This window comes from Acomys russatus, chromosome 14, assembly GCF_903995435.1.
Source record: "Acomys russatus chromosome 14, mAcoRus1.1, whole genome shotgun sequence".
NCBI lineage: Eukaryota > Metazoa > Chordata > Mammalia > Rodentia > Muridae > Acomys > Acomys russatus.
The window spans coordinates 39,374,908-39,396,720 of record NC_067150.1 but is presented as its reverse complement, the minus strand read 5'-3'; the positions used below and the strand labels follow the sequence as shown (position 1 = coordinate 39,396,720).

The 21,813-nt window shown below is 43.2% G+C and overlaps 1 protein-coding gene across 6 annotated transcripts in view; it reads right to left on the bottom strand.

Moving 5' to 3' along the window:
- The window catches only part of Cadm1 (cell adhesion molecule 1), a 319,949-nt gene that overhangs the window by 55,694 nt on the left and 242,442 nt on the right, over positions 1-21,813 (bottom strand). For all 6 annotated transcript variants that reach the window (XM_051156359.1, XM_051156360.1, XM_051156361.1 and 3 more), the window contains exons 2-3: positions 7,308-7,454; positions 5,604-5,756 (exon numbers count right to left, since the gene is read on the bottom strand). In XM_051156359.1, the coding sequence (XP_051012316.1) occupies positions 5,604-5,756; positions 7,308-7,454 (300 nt within the window). The remainder of the gene's footprint in view (positions 1-5,603; positions 5,757-7,307; positions 7,455-21,813) is intronic.

Here is a 21,813-nt window from a genome sequence, read left to right as displayed (position 1 = left end):
TAGAGAATGATGAAAGAGGAGAAACAAAATGATTTGTTGCATGTGTTTCTCAGCAAGATGGCACACTGTGGTGGCAGGGAGGGGTAACTGCTGCAGCAGAGGCTCTGCTTTCTGTTCCCTATGTATGAGGGAAACAACACATGCTCAATCAGATGGCTTGCTAAAGGAGTATGGCCCGAATGAGTACTTAACTCATGGCAAAGAACTACCCTGGCTTACATTAGAAAAAAAAAAAAAAAAAGCAGGAGGGGACAACTTAATATCCAGTGTAGACATGTCCATCTGATGGAATTTTTAGAGATCCAAAGAGGAGGTGATATAGTTTCTTTGTGCAAATGATAGTCAGTTGGGTTACAGACTTCCCTTCCATATATCTAGATAGTACACAGGGACTACACAGACAGTACATACTCAGACTGAGCAGACAGTACTGTGTTCTGGGTGCAGGATGGTAGGAATAGTGAAGGGAGAAATGCGGAAACAGTTGTCTAAGCATGAAGAAACTAAGGCCTTGGAAAGGGACAGCACAAGAGAGATAAGCACAAAGAAGACCAAGGTGTGAAAGGCCGAAGGCAAGTCCTCACAAACAAACTGAGGCACAGAAAAGGCAGCCTCTTGGGACCTGGGTGGAAGTAAAGCCAGTGATGAAAATAGTCCTTGAAGTTGATACACTCCAAACTTCTTGATGACATGTATAATTATGAATGCTATTGTCAGAATTTAACGCTGAGAGTAAAAGAGAGGGCAAATGGCTAAAGCTGACAGTGCTGGAATTCCTCTGAATGGAGTATTTCTCCCACTTCATGACTCTGGGGAAACACCTTGATGGGCATATCAGAATCGAGGCACTTTCTTAGTGGGAATAGATCTGGGAGTTGCTGAGATTCCACACAGATAACTAAGTCTCCGAGGAACATGGTAGCCAGGCTGTCTGTCAGTTGTGCTCTGTGTTCTGGGCATATCTCTCTCTCTCCCTCTCTCTCCCTCTCTCTCTCTCCTGGTGCGTCTGAAGACACACCAAGACTCCTCACTCCACATCTCTCATAGCTGCCACCAACTGTTCATTTCTGCCCGTGTTATTTTTCTTAAGGGCAGGACTATTTCTTTCAGTGCACAGTTCAGAAGCATCAGTCCTTGGTCACTGGGCTATGTGTTTCTGGGCCCACAGCTGGACACAAAAAGCAACACAATGATGAAGCCGTGTGGAGAAGGAGGCTGTTCACATCATGGCAGCTATGATCTAGAAGGGGCTGGGACGAGAAGATGTAGCTCCACGGATACACGTCCCATAGCACTTTTTTTTTTTTCAGTGAGGCCCTGTCACTTCTCTCACAGATGCTAGCATGTTACAAATCAATCCAAGGATTAATTTATTAATTCATTAGGTCAGAGCCCTCAGGATCTAACCCATTCCGCAAAGCATGCCAGCTGGTGAGAAAGCCCAGAAAACACAACGCCATAATAAACAATTCAGATTCAAACTGTAACAATCTACAACAGCATCTCTTGGTGGAAAGCCTAAAGACGGTGTCTATTCCTCCCACATCATCAACAATGTGCTAATTCAAAGTAAGGAAATGAAAAAAACCCCAGGTGTACACAGGACGGGAAAATCTATGAATAGCACCTGTTGACTTTATTTCGGGGCTGAGAGCTTGAGAGGCAGTTACGGTCTGTATCTGATTTTCCCACATCGGTCTTAGCTGTGTCCCTTTCACCTCTGTTGTAAATGGTACACCCTGTGTCCCTATGACCTTCAGAGTAATGGGTTACCTCTGGTTCACATGATTACTTTCCTGGACAGCTGGCACCTTCTTTACCTTAAGCCAAAGGGAAAGTATAGGAAACACCAAAAGCTGGAAAATATAACCCATGTAGAAAAACAACGGACTTGCGTATTGTTTAGGTCATCATTTTGAGAAGCAGCGCAGTGATTTTCTCCAAGCCCATAAACAATTTTTTCAAGGCTGTTGCCAGTATGGCTCTTCTCTGCTGAGATCAGAGGAAGAGAGAGGCAAGCAGGGCAAGAGTTCTCTGGTTGCAAGGCAAAAGTTTGATAATTTGCATTTTTGATGCTATAAAGACACTTCTCTCAGACTTTCCCCCCTATGTAGAAACCCTTATTTAATTGGAACTAGAAACACTCACAGGGGTCTACAAGTTTTGGACTTTTAAAGAACAACAAAGCCCTGGACAATACAAATGAGGGGATTTAAATGTGCCTTTATGAAAACAGAAGGTCGAAGACGAAAATATTCTTTCGTCTTATTAAGTCTATCCTATTGTCCCCTCTAACTTCATCCTGATTTTAAATGTCTATTCTAATAGAAAAGAGGTTAGTAAAGTGTAAAATACATTTGTGGAAAGATGAATTAAAATTGTTGCTAGCCAGTGAATACACTTACACAGCTAGTAAGAACTGCCTGCAGCCATCAATGAAAACAAGCACAGACCTGCCTGGGGAGGAACATGAAGAGGAAAACCTGAATCAAGCTCACACACAGGAAGCACTAGAAAACAGCCAAGAATGTCAAGGTTCCTGTGAACTAACCTCAAACCTGATAATTATAAACATTACGCCTACAATATTAAGAGAATCAGCAATATCAAGATGCGTCACATTAATTACCACAAAAGAGGAGTCTTAAAGCTGATCAGTATGTGAGATCTCACTCAAAGACCCTTTAAAATAATTAGGTTCTCCCGTTCCTGGAGTCTTAAGAGTGAGCACTAATCTTAGGAGGATGGGACTGTAATAATATTAGCTACTATTATCAGTAACTGTGCTCATCTCAGCAGTGTCTTCTCGCTCTTGTTCATCTCCTCTTACAAACAATATAAAGAGTCCTACACTCTGTGCGGGGATAAGGACATGAACTCGCTGCAAGTGGAAGGGCTGAACGAATGGCCCACATGGCACCTGAATGCACAGGAGGGTTTTCAGTTTTTACATGGATGAGATCTAAACATAGTTACATACAGAACAGCGTAGAAAACATTAGCAGTGGCTTCCATATCTTATGCTAAAGTTTTTCCTGAGTGAATTAAGTCACTAATAGCCATATGCACTAAAATGAGCATCTTCCACCTATTCAGGAGCTTGATAGCTGTAAGTACATATGGAATCCTATTCAGAGCACCATGGATAGCAACGGAGATGCTAATACATCATTCTCCATTCATTATAATAGCAAAAAACCCTAAACCTTAGGAAGGCTTGACTGTGTCTCAGTGGAAATTGTCAGATTTTGGAATATGAAAGACTCTCACACTGATGACAACAATTTTACTCTGTCAAGGAATCCTAGAGTAACTACAATGGAAAGAATATTAAATGAATGCATAATATCCACAAAAAGAACATTGACTAGTATTACCTTCAAGTACACTTAAGTTAATGCTTCGATAAAATACGAGCAGGAACCTATTACTTCTAGAATAATGAGACCTCTGAACAGATTACAGGCATGATGCCTTTAGGAAGTCTACATGTTGGTGGCTGACGCCAAGCACAGGGCACATGTACATGTTGGTGGTTGACGCTAAGCGCAGGGCACATGTACAGTTGAACGGCCCAGCACAGTGACCAGGACATTGATAACCAACAGGGGGCAGTGTCTTGCTAACGGCCTAAAAGATGTGCTCTTGATAACTAAATGTGGAGTTGCAGAAATGTCCTGAAAATGACTGCACTATGAGACACAGCAATTGTCAGGCAGGGTAGTAAGGTCTGCTGTGACTCCACAGAGTCTTAATGCTCTGTGTATGTGTTTCTGTGTTCGTGTACAACACATTCTTTGCGCATGTGTGTATCTATGTGGAGACTAGACCTCAGACAAGTCTCTCACTGATGTGGGATTCTCCTATTAGATGAATGTGGCTGTCCAGCCCCAGGGAGCCATCCCCCTGCCTGGGTACTGTGTGAATTTTAAGAGCATGCTATCATGTCTAGCTTCTAGTGATTGAACTCAGGTCCTTTTACCAGCTGACGTATCTCCCCAGGTCCTTGGGTTCTTAATTCTTATTGTGTGCTTTGTAACGTTGGCAGAATTTCTATGAAATTAAAATACAAAACCTAAAGGCCCCATGTAGTAAAAGAAAAACATTCTAAAAATCCAAAATGTCACAGGTCCATTGCTTCCGTGCCATCACTCTTGCAGAGAAGCTGCAAGAATGATGGCAGCTCCAGTATAGACGGTCATGTCACACACTTGTATTCAAGAAGGTGTACTCAGATATGTGTATTCATACATATGCAGACAAGCGGAGATGGAAAACTTCAAATGCCTTCTGGTGAAACTGGCTCATCTACGCAATACCAAAGTACTCATTCTAAGAGAGTTTCCATGCAGCTCTTGTGCAGATTAAATCAGAAAGTGACTTACACATGAAAGCTACAGACTCTTGCACACGGTCCACACTAGGAACCATGTGGCCACACATTAGGCCCAATTTTCTAAAAGCTCACTTGGTCATATTACGAATTCATGCAGGCTTTGGGCACACACTTGGCTTAGTGAATTCAAAGTATTTTCCCCTTTATAGCTGTGTTTAAATAAAGTAATGAGGAAGCAGCCCAATATGCACATTCAAAAATACATATATGTGCACATACCCCAGTGAAAATGTCCTTCATATTTATCTTTCCTCTTTAATCTTCATATCATTACACCAAAAAGCTGCAGCCTGACACCTCAAATAGACTTTGATTCATCATCTTCCTAAAGGTGTAAATCAGAGATCTAGCCTCACTTTACAGTGTTGTGTCCTTGAAAATTCAGTTGCAAAACCCTGGATCGGCTACTGTTATGTACCAGAGTCTATGTGTGTAAACTGTGACAAACTCAGAGCCTTCAGCACAGAAATACCTGCTGACTGTATCAAAACATGCATCACCCTGGCCACTGGGATTTCAGTGAAAATGCACAATCTGATAACCACAAACGATGATGCTCCAGTTAGTGGAGGTGACCTCACAGCCGGCCAACAGTGTTCTGCTGTTTCCGGTTAGCTCACTCTGAACTGCCTTATGTTGATGGCTGCCCCTGGTGGCAAGGAATGTGTTTCCGGGTATGACTTTGTGTTCTGTAGCATGATCTTGGCTGTCAGTAATAAATAGGGCGACAGATTAAATAAAGCCAAAGGAAAAAAGGCCAACCACATTTGAATGAGGACACCAACCTTCATTTGAAATCATCACAAGATAGCTAAGCTCTGCCATGAGTGTAGATTCGGGGGGAGGGGAGGGGCGGCATCTTCCCCTCTTTTGCACAGAAGGAGAAAAAACAGGGTAGTTCGATGCAATGGCATTTCCTGTGGCCAGTGACTCAGGTGAGGGCTGTAACCCTCTTGATCTTTGTGTACTTCTGAAACTGAAGGGGTAAAACCGAAGAGCAGGTGGACTCTATAAAGATGGGTGACTGCTCCTCCTGAGACCAGGTGATAAAATATGCTACTTTTGAAATTCAGCAAGAAGGGCGGAGGTTCTTTCTAAAACAAGTTCCAACAGTCAGACCCGCACTTAACCCCTTCCTAACTGCTGGAAGCCCTTTGGTAGCCTGAGCCATCCCACTGGGCCCCCAGGACTAATAAGCATTTCTTACCCAGGACTGTGATGGTGGTGTAACTCTCCTGTGGGGGGTCGGTGTAGAGCTGGCAGAAGTATCTGCCTTCATCCGAAATGGAGACGTTTGTCAGTGACACTTTGAGTTCACTGCTAGAAAAATTCAGCAGCTGAAACCTGCTGTCCTTCAAAGCTGTGAAACAAAACACAGTCAGTGATTGTGCAAAAGATGATGGACAATCTATTTTCCTTAACTAGGCAAGGGAAGAAGTCAGATAGTAGAAAAACAGCCGCAGAATGGAAACAATTTAAGTCTTTCTGTATCTGAATGGTACTATTTTAAGGCTTCTGCAGTAGCTGCATGCAGACAAATAACCCTTCTGACCTTTCTTAAGGAAACTTACACACAAACCATCACTACCACCACCACCACCCTACTGGGACAATTCCAAGCACTGTGTGCCTTTTCAACACTTGATCCTAAACTGTTTCAGGTTTCCTGTTAGAGACAGGCAAGATGAAATGGGAAGTAAGGGGAAGGCTGAGAGTACAACATGCCTGGCTCTCTCAGCTGGGCAGCAGAGGTTCAGAAGGAAAATGAAAAGCCAAAAACAAAAAGAAAAGAAAAAACAAAAATCCACAACAACAACAACAACAGCAAAAACAAAAACAAAAAGCAAAAAAAGTAACTTCAAAGCAAAATGCAAAATACTGATTTCTAACATGTCACAGCAGACTATTTGGCTGCACCTGAATTTAGGGGATATGAATTGAGGGGCGGGGCAGCCTGACCCAGGGCCTTTAGAGGCCATAGCTGGTTACATACCTTCCTAGGTAAGCCCACCTTTCCTGATCTGAATACTCATCAGACATCAATCAGGAAAGTGTCATCACAATTCAGAGTCTTAGTTAACAGGGAACATCTTTTTCACAGTTGAGTGGAGAGGCCATTTGCGCCACACACACAGTCTGTGCGGAGGCCCACTCTGCGGAGCTCTTCTCTCCTTCCAGCATGTGGGTATCTGGGAGTGGAACTCAGGTGGTCGGGCTTGGTGCAAGCACTTCAGCCTCAGACATTTCAAGGCCCTTCTTTAGTCCCTTCACATGGTCCTTGTTTATTAACCCTTTTCACAGACTGTTCCAAAATACCAGGAGGGGACAAGAAGACAAGCAGCCCCGAGCGAGCACGATGGCTACTTGCTTCAGTGAGATGACTGGCAAGTCATAGCAACTTTGAGCCTTTGGTGGCATATACAATTCAGCGTCAAAGGCTGGCTTTTGTTAAACTGCATTTGAAGGGATTTCAGCTTATGGCTATCTCTGGAAGACAGAAGTTATGGTGAAAGATCTGGTCCTGTCATTACAGGTATAGATTGCCTTGGAAACACCAATCTTTAAGCCAAACAGATTCCCTATCAGAATGCTCTATTTTCCTTGCCTTACCCTATTTGAGTTGTTTGTGTCAGCCAAGTATTTGGGACTCGATTGCAATTCACCTTGAATTACCACAATCAATTCCTAGTGCAAAGTAAGACTTTTAAAGGGCACCATTCAAGGTTTCTATTAAGTAGAAAGATTATGATTGCCTGTCTCTTCTTCTCTCTAAAGAATTGACTAAACTTTAAGCATCTAACATTAAATTAGAAAGAGGTGGCCTTGGAAATCTCTTTATCAAGACAACACATAGGTAAGAAATAAAAATAAAAATAAAAGTTGCCATCTAATACTGTGAGTGGAAACTTACGCCTAAAGTCCCTGAAGTAAATGGTCTGCCTGTTGGGGTTCAGTAGTTGAATCACGGAGTCATCACTCTTATTGACTTGGCAGCTGATGGTTGCAACTTCTCCCTCGATCACTGTCACATCTTTAGTAAACAGATTCTGTCCATCACCTTTAAGAAAAAGGGAGAAAAAGGTCAGATGGAACTTCCACCATTTAAACTTTAGTCCCTGAGATGCATTAAAGCAAAAAGAAGTTAGAAACACATTATAAAAGTAACATCTGATACGGTCCTAAATACTTTTCTCCCTAGTTCACAAAATGAGTCGTCAAACCAAGGCAGATCTAGGTTAAGACACAATTAAGTACGGAATTGACATGGCAGTAACTGCCAAGCGGTGCACTGAGGAGAAACCAGAAAGACCAGATTGCTGTGAACATGGACGTGTTCTCACATATAAGAGGAAAGGTATAGTGAAGCCTAGACTACATAGCCTTGATCCAAGCTAAAGTTAAGGAAGGCTCACTTATTGAAGTAGGAACAGGGAGGCTCAACAGATGATCCTGTCTAGTTAGCAGATAGAGACAGTCCCAATGTACAGGCAGTTCATTTTATCAAGTATGGAAGTGAAGACCAAACTGCCTTTGGGACTTCAATAAAATCCAGAAGGCCTCCAGGTGAGAGTCTTATTCAGCTCTCAATAACCTGCCTTGAGGACTCACCCAAAGCCCAGCACAGGCCTGAGCACACCAGTCTCACTGATGATCACCCCGTCAACCACTAAGACAGTTTCAGAACATGTCTAAGTGTGAGGGCTTTCAGGTGCACCTACACTAGGCTCATCTCCGTATCTGCTCTATTTGCAGCATCAAGATCCGTCCCAGCAGCCAGAGCGTCTCCTAAATGTGTGGAAAGATCCAGAGCACAAGGCAGAAGCTCAGTTTAGAAGCAGAAGAAAAGGATGTGTTCGATTCTGTGGTTGGCATAACAGGGAACAGGAAAGTCTAGGACACTCTCCTAGCCTTTAAGAAACTGAGATGTGGGTAAAAACAGGCACCTACTCTCCGCTTTCCAAACAAAAAGTGTGTTTACAGGCAGCAGATGTAACAGTCAGTCAGGAAGGGGGAAAGACACACTGCTCTTCTGGAAATTCATCTCAAGTCCCCTGAGCTAGTTCCCCATCTACAAAATGGGGACAGTAATTAACAGCTATCCCACAGAGCTGCTATACACACAAAGCAGTTAGCACTGTGTCTAGCTTCTCATCAAGCTAAACAGATGGTAACTGCTCCTACTATCATCACCACTACCACCATCATCATCACCACCACCATCATCACCACCATCATCACCACCACGACATCACCACCACCATCATCACCACCACCATCATCACCACCATCATCACCACCACCACCATCATCACCACCACCACGACATCACCACCACCACCATCATCACCACCACCATCATCACCACCACCATCATCACCACCACCATCATCACCACCACCACCATCATCACCACCACCATCATCACCACCACCATCATCACCACCACCATCATCACCACCACCATCACCACCACCACCATCATCACCACCACCATCATCACCACCACCACCATCATCACCACCACCATCATCACCACCACGACAGCACCACCACGACATCACCCTCATCTTTTCTCTAGACCACAAATCCCCACACCTATTAAGCCATTATCATGTGTATTGGGAGCAGCAGACGTAAGAATGCAGGCTTAGAATTCCTGCTCCGCAGGAATGTATCAGCATAGGGTGGCTTCTTCACTTCTTGAAGAAATGGTGTCACATCAAGAAGCAAAGGTCAAAGATAAATGGTACTTAAAAAAAAAAATTCGGGCAGCATAAATAGAGTACGATTAGAATAAATGGATGATTTCCACCTGCTAGCACATTTCTTCTGAAGGATCCTTTCTTGGCAGGACACAGTGGGAAAGTGTGATGGGGTGTCTAAGATGGCTTAAAGCCAAATCCACCCTGAAATAGACCAGCCCCTGGCTGAGGATTAGAAGAGAGACAACTAGAAAAATAAAGGGAGACATTAGAGGTGCAGACAAACAGAATGTCTGCTGCTTGCAGAGCAAACTCAAAGGAAACTTGACCTTGAGCTCTATGACCCTGAGAATGACCCCTGTGTAGGACACAGAGCCTGCTTAGCTGGGAGGAAGGAGGCGGTCCTGGGAAGCTCACAGGGGCTGACTGCTCATACAGAGGAGCAGCCAAGTGAAAGGTGGTCAGAAAAAACTAGGAAGGAGTGTTTACTGTTTTCCCTCTGTGATTAGGGTGACAAACACAGCATTCAGAACCCAGCAGGAAGGAAAAGAGCAAGGTGACAGGAATTCCTGTCAAACAAGCCTGCTTTTCCAGGTGGAATTGATGGCCCTGGGTAAGAGTGAGCAGAAAACAGGACACCAAACACCATGTTTGCAGGGCAGCCTAGTCAGGTAAGGAAATTCAGGAAAAATTACACTATGTAATGTAAGTGTAAAATGGTGTTAAGCCATGGGGCTGGCCTTTAGGAGACCAGACTATCAAACAAGATCATTTTGGGGCAGAGCGGGATTTCTTCTCTCTGCAGGGAGTTGATTCTAAACACAGGCAAGATTCTTCAAGCCATGGAAGGTGCATGCACAGAGGCTGCAAGCTGACAGCCACCAACCCTTGGATACCAACTATTACTTTGAAGTCCCTGAGACTTAAAGCTGCCTCTAATTCAAACCTGCTCTAAAAAGACAGTTTCCGTGGGAAGAACGATTGGCTTTAATTTTAGTTCTTTATGGAAGTCGTATGGCCAGTGTATTCTGGGAGGAGGTGACTATATTCACAGAAGCCCCTATATAGGGGGTGGGGGAATGGAAGCTGAGAAGTGGAGCACGGTTCTGCACTTTAAGAAGGAAGGTAGTGACAACATCAAGTCAACTCTTTTATATCACATTCTACACATTCCTTATTATTACTTAAAAATGGGGTATTATATGGCCGGCCCATTTACCATGTCACCGTGGAACAAATCATTCTAGGTAAACTGTGGCCATCTGTAAACTTTTGCCTTTGCTGGAAAAAACTCAAAGTGATATTGTTAATATTATGGAGTAATTATCATTTTTTTAATTACTAAGATCAACCAAAAATCCAGTGTCTCAGAAAATGTCAACTTTTAGCTCTGTTAATATGGTTCTAACAGCAATACAAAAGATTATGTGATAATGAAATATTTGGCTGAAAGACATCAAAGTGCTTTGGCGGATGGTGGTGGCCCAAGAATGTCATTCTTTAAAAAAAAAAAATCACCAATAAATTATATGGGTCAGCTGGATGGCAATGATATCAAACACAGTCCTATACTTTGAGGCACTATAGATGGCTGCAATGGGATAATGATGATCTATTTATTTGAGGCAAAGGACTTGAGTGACAGCAAGGAAAATACAGTATGTACGTCAGTGCTCTAGTGCCTGAAGCCTTTATGTAAAAATGATTTCTATGCATATCCTCAAATATGTCTTCCAATCGGAAAGGTACACACTATGTATAGCTTGATAAATCTCCCCCTTGAAATGGATGCTGAGACAATTAGGTTGTCACAAAATGCAATCTCCTGTGTAGCAGGAGAGAAACATGCAACTTTGGTATCTTCTTTAAAGACTGCATTAAAAAACCTTTCAGAGTTTTCTAAAACTCAATTAGCTGACATACTGTCAAGACAGAGGCAGTACATGTTCTGGAGAAAAGAAATCAAACAGGTACAATATCCAGCCATTAAAGGAGGCTGTTAACAGCCAGGTAATTTATTTAAGGGTGGAGCAGTGGCTGGCATGTGTAGACATTTTCTACCACTAATTGGTATATTTGGATGAAGTTTGTGAGACAGAATCAAGCTGAATTTTAATTTATACTAGAGGTTGTCATGATACAGGGGTACTTCCTATATCTTTCAAATGTTTGCTGTCTGTTTTTTTTTTAATATAGATCTATTTATTTATTTGTGTGTATGTGCGTCTGTGCATGTGGAGGCCAGAGGATGGCATGCTGGAGTCAGTCATTTCCTTCTACCATGTGGGTTCCAGCCTTTACCCACTTAGTCATCATGATAGCCCTGTAGTTGTTTTCCAGACAGTCTTTTTGTGTGCCCCTGGCTGAGCTGCTACTAGCTAGATAGCATAGGCTAGCCTCAAACTCATGGGCAATCTTCCTTCTTTGGTCTTAATTGTGCTTGGATCACAGACATGCCCCATCACACTAGGCTAACTTTCAGAGTTGCTCCAGAATTCCTAAAAACAAAGAGAGCCTTTTATTCATGAACAAGCACCCTCCACTAAATCAGACATTTCTCTGACAGTTACAATGATGAGAAAGCTTTTTGTCTACAAAAGGTAAAAGTTACTTTGATGACTACCTGTAACCATTATAGCTCCTCGTTAGGACTAGCATAAGGACAGACAGACATTCCTTATTAGCTGTTTTCAATTCATATCTCATCGCGAGAGTCTTTTTCTAAAACCCCATTTTGTTACCCACCCTTTAGATGGCACTGTATAAAACTCTAGGCTCCAATGTGTCCATTCAATCAGCAATATGTTCTTATGGAAGTGACAAGTGACAAGTAGGATCTCAAAGCCAGAAGTGAAAGTGAGAAACGGGAAAGAGAACTAAGGTGTCTCCAGTGCTGGGTGGGGCCTTGGCTGCTTTCCCCTCTCCAGGCTTGCAGTGTTTTCAGTGCCTCAGCCATAAAGATTGGACCAAGGACCTGGGGAAGTTGCCTGGCCCAGTTCTGCTAGGTAGCTGAGCTGGTGTTAGACAGAACATGTTCTGGAAAAGCCCCACCCCCACCCCCACCCCTGCTTACCAGCCAACATCTCAGGATTGGTTGCTAAGGTCCCTTGGGCTCTGCCTTGAAAAATTTACTTGTTTTTAAAGAGGGTTATTTCCTTATGAGCAACTTGTGATTTTTTTTCCATAATTTATCCCGAACACAATTACACACTTCAAGATGAGAGAGAGGCCGCCCTGAATGTAAAATACCTGTTTACTGCGGCCTCCTCCTCCTTTCAGCACTCTGCCCCTGGAGAATGCCTTTATTACCAGGGCGCGGTGGGCACTTGCCAGTGCCCAGAGCTCTCGCCCTTGCTGCCTGGCTGTTAACAAATAAAACACTTCATTTATACTGGGGGAGGCTCCCTAGTCCAGCACATAACAAAAGGACAAGTCAGAGTTAAAACACACTTCAGTTTATGCCACGGCAGCTATGGCAACTCCCCCCCACCCACACACACACAGAGGGGCACTATGACACTTAACTGGTGTGCTCAAAGGAACAACACATAAAGCCTGCTCCATCAGTGGTTAAATCATGTTACAGAAACTCTGGCCCCATCCTTGCTCTAGGAGAAGCTGAACCCCCAACATTAAATTGGCATGCTTGCTGTCTAAGCAGGAGGCACCCAAGCACCAAATATGGAGAGCTAAAAGAAAACCCACCCTAATGATGTCGATGAACTCAGTGATCCCTTAAAAAGCCATACCATGGTCCTTGAAAGTGCACTTCTTAAACTCTGTGTCCTGGAAGCATGTGCTTGTGTGAGGGAACACAGTGCATGCAGGTGTGGAGGCCGAAGGACGATAGCAGGTGCCCTGCTCTGCCACTCAACCTTACTTCTGGGATACTGGGGTTCCTATTGACCTTGGAACTCACAATGTTTCCGCTAGGCTGGAGGTCAGTGAGCCCTCAGGACTGCTTGTCTCTCCCCTTGCACCCCACAGCAGCACTCCAGGCACCAGTGGCCTACACCCCGCTTTTTGTGGGGGATGAAGATTCCAAGCCAGGCCCTCATTCTTGAGCAGCAAGCGCTCTTTCCTTCCCGCCATCTCTTCAGACCGGGTTCTGGAAGCTTTACAGCAATCAAAGACTTGGGGTTATACATTCTTATTCTTCAAGAAACATCAAAGTTTGAAACTTTTAAAGAAGCAAAACACCCGCATGTCTTTAGAAACCTTACTTTTGACTGCTATGGCGGCGCCTTGTGTGACCTGAGGCCTGCCCTGGCTTGTCACCCGGGTTCACTCCTGTTGGAGCCTATTTTTACTACTCTATTAACGATGTGCCCAACTCAAAAGCGGGTCCATCACAACCAAGTGAGACTATTATTAAAAGCAAAGGCAGTGCAGTTCCAGCTAAAGTTTCCAGGGGCCATAACAGAGAGGAGTATGTTCTAGAAAAAGGAATGGAGAAAAAAAAAAAAAATTAAGATTCTCTTGAAATCCAGAGGGAGAAATCTTTCTAACTGCATATGTTCCCTCAAGTCAGTGTAAACACAGTGTGCACTACAAATCATTAACAAAGCCATTAAGATTTGATTTCTATCTAAGCAATTATTGTCAGCATATTTTGTACATTTCCTTTAAAAGACTCAATCCTATCTTTCAATTCATTAAACTGTTCCCTACATTTACAGAGTTTTATATCAAATCAGAAACCTATTTGAATTAATAAGAATTACAGTAAAAGTAATTTGAAAATAAATTATTTGAAGTTCAAGCCACGAAAGCTTTTGATGAAAGAATTCAGTTCCATCCAGACACGACAGTAACATTTTGAGTCAGCCACATACTGATGAGGGACAGGGAAAGCCATGTCCCGAAAGAGAGTTCCATCAACCAGGGGTTAAAGATTAAGGAGATGACCTCTTCAAAACAAATACAATGTTTTATTTTTTAAGGGAGTGATAGTCCAACTGTCATGAATACTTGAATACTTATTTGAAATCAAAAGCAATCAATCTGTCCGCGGCTTACAAAGCTTCTGTTAACCTTTTTGATCCTCATCCATGTTGTTCTGTTCCCAAAAGTAAAATCAGAATGTTGACTGTCTGCTCCGAGGACCAGTTCCAGCTTTTTAGCAGCCAAAACAATTGTAAGCACGAGCCACACAGACCAGGAGCGTATAGACAAACAGTAACTGAGTGGACAAAGATCTCTGACACTGAGGCCAACTCTCTGTGCTACCTTCTTTATTCAAAGAAACTAGAGAAATTTCCCATGGCCATGGCAGAGACGTGCCAGAAACCCCAAGGCAAGCACCACCACCACCACCAAAGGGGGCAGGCAGATGATCTGCTGGAGTCCTCTAGCTGCCTGTTTCTAAATAACATGCATCGATCCCTTTCAAATTACAAAAGTAATAGCTGTTCACGTTTTGCTGCTGGTCTGAAGGCTTTGCTGTTTTGGCAGCATCTGTAGGGTTGTGTTCTATGCATACAGGTACCCAGACACTCCTAAGGATCTACTACGCTATAATTACCATTGCATCACCTGAGCTTATAGAAGGAAAAAATATCACATTTACTCTAATCTCCTTTTATAATCAGTAAAAGGTGAGGCAAATTTCTGAACGGTGAGTTAAAGAGTAATCTTCCTCAGTGCCAGTTTTTCTTCAATTAAAATTGTTGATTTCCCCTGAATACAAAACAAAAAAATATCTGACACAACATTAAGCTATTCATGAATATTCTGTATACACAATCTTGTTTAGTTGACTAATGGCAAATTAACGTTCTCTATTTTAGCTTAAACACATAGTATAGGTATGTTTGATTAGCATTGAATTCCAAAAGCTGATTACTATGCATGCTTTGATTATGTAATTACATAATAGAGTATAATGGCTCCTTTGGAGTCATTATGATCTATATGGCAAATATGTTTCAGTTTTGCTATAGTTTAAATACACGCTGAGATGACAGCTCATAACAAGGTTCCACTTTTCAGTCTTATCAGCTAAATGGGCATTTCCTCATTCATCCTAACATCTCCTTGACACCAATTAAGGCCTATTGTGGCAAACTGCATATACTTTTGAGAAATTCCCTTTGTCCTTTTGGCACTCAAAAACAGATATTAATTTTAAAAGCTGTATTAAGCAAAAGGACTGTTTTCTGTTTTGTTTTGTTTGTTTTGTTTAAAGAAGGCTGGAATTCCATCCTTCATCCACCCTCTGAAAGGTCTGCTGGGAATCACATCTAGTTCATTAATCACAGCTCAGACAAGCACAAGGGGGTTAAAGACGGAATTTCACCTTTAACTCCAAAATGCAAGGGAAGGAGGACAGCAGAGAATACAGATGTGTGGGACAGTGGCTTGCCACAGAGCATGCAGCTCAGGTTTCTCCAAGCAGCAGCCACACAAAGTGACACAAAGGCTCCACTCGGCAAATCGCATTTCTCCCTGTCTCCCTTGTATTTTGAAGTTCCTTGGGGAGGAGGAAGCTATGAAACAGCACAGCAAGGTCTCTCCTTCACAGCCCTTGCACTGGGGTTTTGATAGATGTAAGGCCAACACATCTTCCAGAGTGAAGAGATTTTTTGATAATTCTACCCTGACCTTACAAAACTGCAAAGTAGTCTGGTTTTAAAATAGGAGAAAAGTTACTGTAAGGAATTATGTAAAGTTTTTCTTGTCCCCATGAAATTCTTTAATCTCAGCTACAAGAAGAGCTATTTCTGCTTTTCTCTCCCAGGGGAACGATCCTTATGCCATGCCAAACTAAAGGTGACCGGAGTCTCAACTTTAGAGATGAATACGCACCCGGCTATTTTTACTGTCTCTTCTATTGGTTTTTCAGCATGGAGGCTGAAGAACTGGGGTCAAGTGCAGTACAACTTGCATTTACATGGAACGGGCATCTCTTTTGTGAAAGGAAACATTGATTAGACACATGAAAACTCCTTTCAAGGAAGACAGGGACAAAGCAAGCACTTACAGAGCATGTGTGTCCATGCTGTTTCAATTCCAAGCACCACATTAGCTTTCTTTGCTTTGAAAGACTCCAGGTTCAATGACTTTTTAATCAGGGCCTACACCACGAAAGAGGTCAAGCCAATTATGACCCTTAAGGTCTAAGCTTGTATGGTCCCCCAAAGGAGGAGGTGTGAGGCAGCCCATTGAATGGGTCTATGGTGTGGTACCAGTCATGAAACCCAAAGGTCTGAATTAGCTTCCCAATTGAAATGCAAGTGTCAAAGAAAGTAGCAGCAACAAAAGGAAAAGAGCACAAAAATCAGCCATAAAGATTACTAATGACTGCTCAATCCTGCTGCTGTTGATGCTGAAAGGGGAGGGGCACCAGCTTGCCTGTCCCCTTCCTTCACTCTCCTGCTGGACAGCGCGCATGGCTTTGTCATTCAGCAAGAAGATACCATATTTTGTTGTTGTCTGGAGAGAGTATTACCTAACTCAGAAGAAAAACTCCTCCCACTGGGTAGGCTTGTTGAAAGTGAAAAGAGATGGAGAAAAACAGAGCCCCCAAATGGAGTTTTATTTGCTTGGGAGATGGCATTGAAGTCACCTTGTGAAAGAGGCCTTTTAAGCCTGCTAAATCTGCTTAGAGGCTCTTGGGAGAAGGAGGGTGGCTCTTAAAAATATTAATTAAAAAATAAACACAGTCATCCAACTTGGACTTTGGAGAAGAACAATCTGAAGACAGAGGCTTTTTATAAAACTAATTGTGTTGGCAGAGCAAATGATTTCTCCTCAATGGGCTCGATTCTGCGATGCGCGTTTATGGCGAAAGAAGAAAGGACAGTGTTAGATGGCGCTTCTCAGTCCAACTCAACGCTGGCTGCCTTGCCAGCATTTCAAACTGCATTATGCTTCTCCCAGACAAAGTGGAGCTGTGCTGAAGGCCAACTGTTGATCGCCTGTGTCAGCCACTTTGCTAATGAACTGATAATAAGAGATATTCCATTCCCTGGGACTGTTAAGTGATGGCTGTGCAGCGGGAGAGTGTGCTGTCCAAAAGCATGGGTTCACGGGGAGAAAACTGCATACCAAAAGGGGTGGGTGGGGGAGCGAACAGCTCAGAGTGGATGGAGTGGTGGTTTCTTGGGCCCCCAAATTAGCTGAAGTTTGAGACGACAGGAAACGGCTGTTTTAATTCAGGTAACAGAACTATCTCCATCTCTGAAGCAACAGCTACCCACAATGGAAACAAAAGGCTTTATGATTGAGATACAAATACTTGTTAAAACACTTGTCAATCACCCAAAGGCACAAGCACTAGGTTTTTGCTGTTCCTGTACAGATTTTCCTCTTACCCAGCAAAGAACTCGGTGGCCAGTTATTTAGTCATCGCTGGGCTACCAACAAAAACACAATGTTCAAATAACGCAGTAAGAGCACGAACTGTAAGAGCATAGACACAGCTGCTTTTCAGTCCTGTTAAGCAGTAAGCGGAGCAGAGGTGGACACTGCTCAGCACTTGCCTTTACCAGTTATGCCTCAACAACATTCTCTAGGCTGGGATTCTGTAGGACTCCAGCCTCCAATGTCAGTGGAGACAGTACACGCATTTCCCCTGCCTTTTAACACTCAACTGGATATCATTGTCCCTTTCATAAAAGGGACCGTGATTGCACTTATGTGACTTTTTGCTTCAACTTACTAAAAGTTGAGTTGTTTTTTTCTTTTTTTTTTTTTTTTTTTCTTTCTCTCTAGGTTTGCCTCTAGGGGGATAAAGGATTAGCAATTAGTGTAAGAGTTAAAATCACAAGGTTACAGCACAGAACTGCAATGCTACACACACACAGAGGAAAGCGGAAGTGGCTGCTGCTGCTGCTGTTCTTTTTCGTCTAGAGGCGTGAAAGGCAAATGAGGTCCTAAAGTGCTTGTTACTATTAATTTTTTAGCATCAAGAAAACTCCCACTATTATCTAGAGGGGCCATTACTCAAGTCAACCGCATAAAATCCAAAGCTAATTTATTTTTAAGGTGCTTTTCGATGTGCTAGGTATTATGGTTATTTAATTCTGTATTATCTCATTTAAACCTCACTATTCCCTGTGTGGTCTGCTGTCTTCTGAATGCATCCCATAGGCACAGGGGGAAACTAAGAGGCAGTTGCACCTGATGCAGTCTGTTTAGCCCTAGATCAGCTGCTATGAACAATCGCGGTGCATCAGTGAAGGAGCAAAGAGGACATTACATTTTATGGTGCTCAAAGAATGGAGGGAACTAATGGAAGACTCTAATGCTATCTCATTTATGACACCGGAATAAAACCAAACAAGCCCCTGCATAGACAGGAACTCTGAAGCCAAGCTGCCCATCTATCAGCAACCGGCGCTCCGATATGCAACACTGATAAAATCAGCCCAGAGCCAGGGCCCACAAATCAGGTCTTTAGTATTTAGGGGAAGGCGTCTGTTCTGCAGACTGATCCAGGCTCAGCAGCTCAGCTCCAGCTCCAGTACCTGCTTCAAGGGCATTCATTAGGATCGGCAGTCTGTGTGACCAAAGTCTGGCTGTGATAGCAGGCTCTCTCTACATCTTTTCGTGCATTTTCTTCCTGCCAACAAGAGCCACTGAAAACCTACCAGATTTAAAACTCACAGCTGACAGGGGCAAGCAAGTACGGCTATCAGTTGGAGCACATCAGATATGGACTTGGAGTGAATGTCAGCTTCAAATGGCATTACTCCAGACACAGGAAATGGGAATACAGGAGGGGACGGTGTTTAGCAGTCTTATTCGAGAGAGTGTCCCAAGTGTGTGCAATGTGGTTTGTTTGAGAAAACAGCTATAAATCCAGGATAATCATCATGCTGAATAATGCTGCAACATTCAACTTACACCTCCTACCAGGACTCCAAGCAGCTTTGGACTATTACATGAAACAACAATTTCTAAGATGGAAAATTGGCCCCTTTGGGTGAGTTATTCACTGTGTAGTCAGTCAGAGAGCGGATGGTGGCTGGGTTATGCCTAAACCTCTGGGCGCTTCCCCAGCCGGTCTCAGCTGAGTCTGAAGGAAACACGCTGGACGCAGGGAGCTCCAAAAGCGCAGCCAGGGTTTGATGATGGGCTTTTGTAAGGAGAGAGGCAGCAGCCCAAGGAGTTTCCTTCCACATTCCTCTCTCATGCTTGCTGATTGCCCGGTGCCAAGCCCATGTCAGGCAGAGATGCACAGTGACGATCCAAATTGGTGCCATTATACAAATAACTTGATTAGTATCATCCAAGTGTGGGCTGCTGATTAATCATCACTGAAATTAGAGATAAGTGATAAGGGCATTCATTACTCATGACTTGTTTTTCAGGAGTAAGGGGGCAGCGGAGGAGAAAGGAGAAGAGCATTAGACTTGGAAAACAGGGTCCTTGCTATGGTTCGAAGCTTCCTGGTGATGGAAATCTGTAATTCTGAATTTTCCTACATTTTAAAAATTGGGTAAATGGTACCTCTCTAACAGGGTTATAAGGAGCCTTGAGTGAAGAAATTCTCTCTCTCTCTCTCTCTGGTCTTCAAATCTCTCTATGGTCATCATCACCTCCATGACCTCTGTCTACATTACTAAAGCCTTCAAAATCTGTTGGATTTTTCAAGCTTGAGGAGTTTAGGTGTTATTCCTGTCTTAATTTCTTTTCCTGCTATGATGTTAGGGCTCTGGCTGAAACATTTAAAATAGAAAGGGCCCGCTGTCCTTACCATGCAAGGCGCAGTCACCACGGTAAGGAAGTCAAGGCACTGGGGCGTGAAACAGCCGGTCACATGGCATCCAGTCGGGAATCAGAGAGGGGTGTACACATGCTGGAGTTCGTACTTTCATTTTATACAGTGCAGGATCTCCTGTCCAGCAAACAGTCAAACCCCCCAAAGGTATGCCCAGAATGATTCTGGAACCCTGTCAACCATCACTTCATGTTATTGTAAAGTTAACTGAAAAGCAGAGAGCGAATTTAAACATCCTTATTGAAAAACGTTTATCTTAAAACTACATACTAACCATAAGTAGCAGGGATAAAGAGAGGGCCTTCACTGGAACTAGACTCATTGTGCAACGAGCAAAAAAGGTTTACTCTATGGGCTCCATAAGCCCAAAGTAAGTCAAGAGAGCAATCCATACTCCTGGGGAGAAGGGTGGACAGCATTAAGTTGGGAAAACGACAAAACGTCTTCTTTGGCAAACTTCTCAATCAACATCCCGGGTACCAGCCATACTAATAGGGCAAGATCTACAAAAGTCACCGCAGGTGTAACTGATCCTTTCTAAATGTCAAAAGTAGAGCTCAATGAAATGAAACAAAAATTCCTCAAGACTTGCAAAACTGGCTGCTTTCTTTGTTCTATTTTTCAATACAGGAAGGACCCCATGAGATGTTGAAATAAGCAGCAATGGCTGGTCCCTCTCTAACTCACCTTAGCCTGTAGGGCCCTCTCTGTCCTGCTCTTTCTGGCCAGTGCTGGCTGTCACTTCCCACCCATACTTTCTTCCTTTCTTACTAAGCGCAAGATCATTGGATAAAGCTTGCAGGTGCTGAGACATGTCCTGCTTACTAATGAGTTCCTGAGTGTGTCTAGGATGGTTGAGGTCTCTAGAAATGCAACCTTCACTAAGTGCTGTTCTCCTGTGGCATGTGGGGGTGTGATCACCCCCTTCATGTGACACTGGAGGAAAAGAGCACAGTCAAAATTTAATAATAATATATGATTTAGCTTGACAATTATACTCTGACACTAATAGATATTCTTGGTTAAAAATACACCCCTTGAATGTAGGAGCAAATCAATATATAATTGGCATCTGACACTAGTTGGCTATTGACGTTAGTTTCTTATTTTATCACTGGATCAACCCTGCTTCCTCCGCCCAGCGCCTCCCTCCTGGTCATTAATCTATTCACAAAAGCAGAAAAGCTGAGCCTAGAGGAATACCCACTCACCCTGTAGGGTTGACTGCCACCACTAGCCTTTGCTTTGTGTGGTGGTCACTGTGCATGGGTGTGTGCAGGGCATGTTCATGGATGCCTATGCATGCAGCCCAGAGGTCAACCATGGGTGTTATTCCTCAGAGGGTACCCTTGGATTTTGAGATAGGGTCTCTCACTGGTCTGGAGTTCACAAAGTTGGCTAGGCTGGCAAACCAGTCAGAACTCAGCCTCCATAGTGCTGGGATTACAAAAATGTTGATGCCAAGACCAGGTCTTTATATAGGTTCTGTGGGTGCTTGGGTTGACCCCCTGTGCTTCTTGACTTCCAGCACACAGTGAGCTGTACACACGCATTATGCTCACTGTTCCACTTGTCCACATGGCGCTGTTCTACACTTGTCTTCCACTGGGTCAGTCCTACCTCTGCCTCAGGTTTCTCCACATGTGACAGGACAGAAAATGTCTCCTTTGTTAGGTTATGTCAAGAACCAATGGATTCTCATTTGAAGATTTGAGACCAATTTATGGATCGAAATAGCAGTGAGCTTGACATGAGTTGTACACACCCAAATTACTTAATATTATTTAATTATTTTAAGCTCTTTATTCCCGTGTATCCCCAAATAAAAATATTTACCTATGCTATTACTTTAAGATTTTTTTTTTTTTTAACTGTTCTTATTTTTCTTTGTATCCCTAAAATAGAACATAGTGTCAACACATATGGTAGATGCTCAGTAAATGACCAATTCTGAAATAGGTTATTAAATAAGAGTCTGTTAGGGCTTC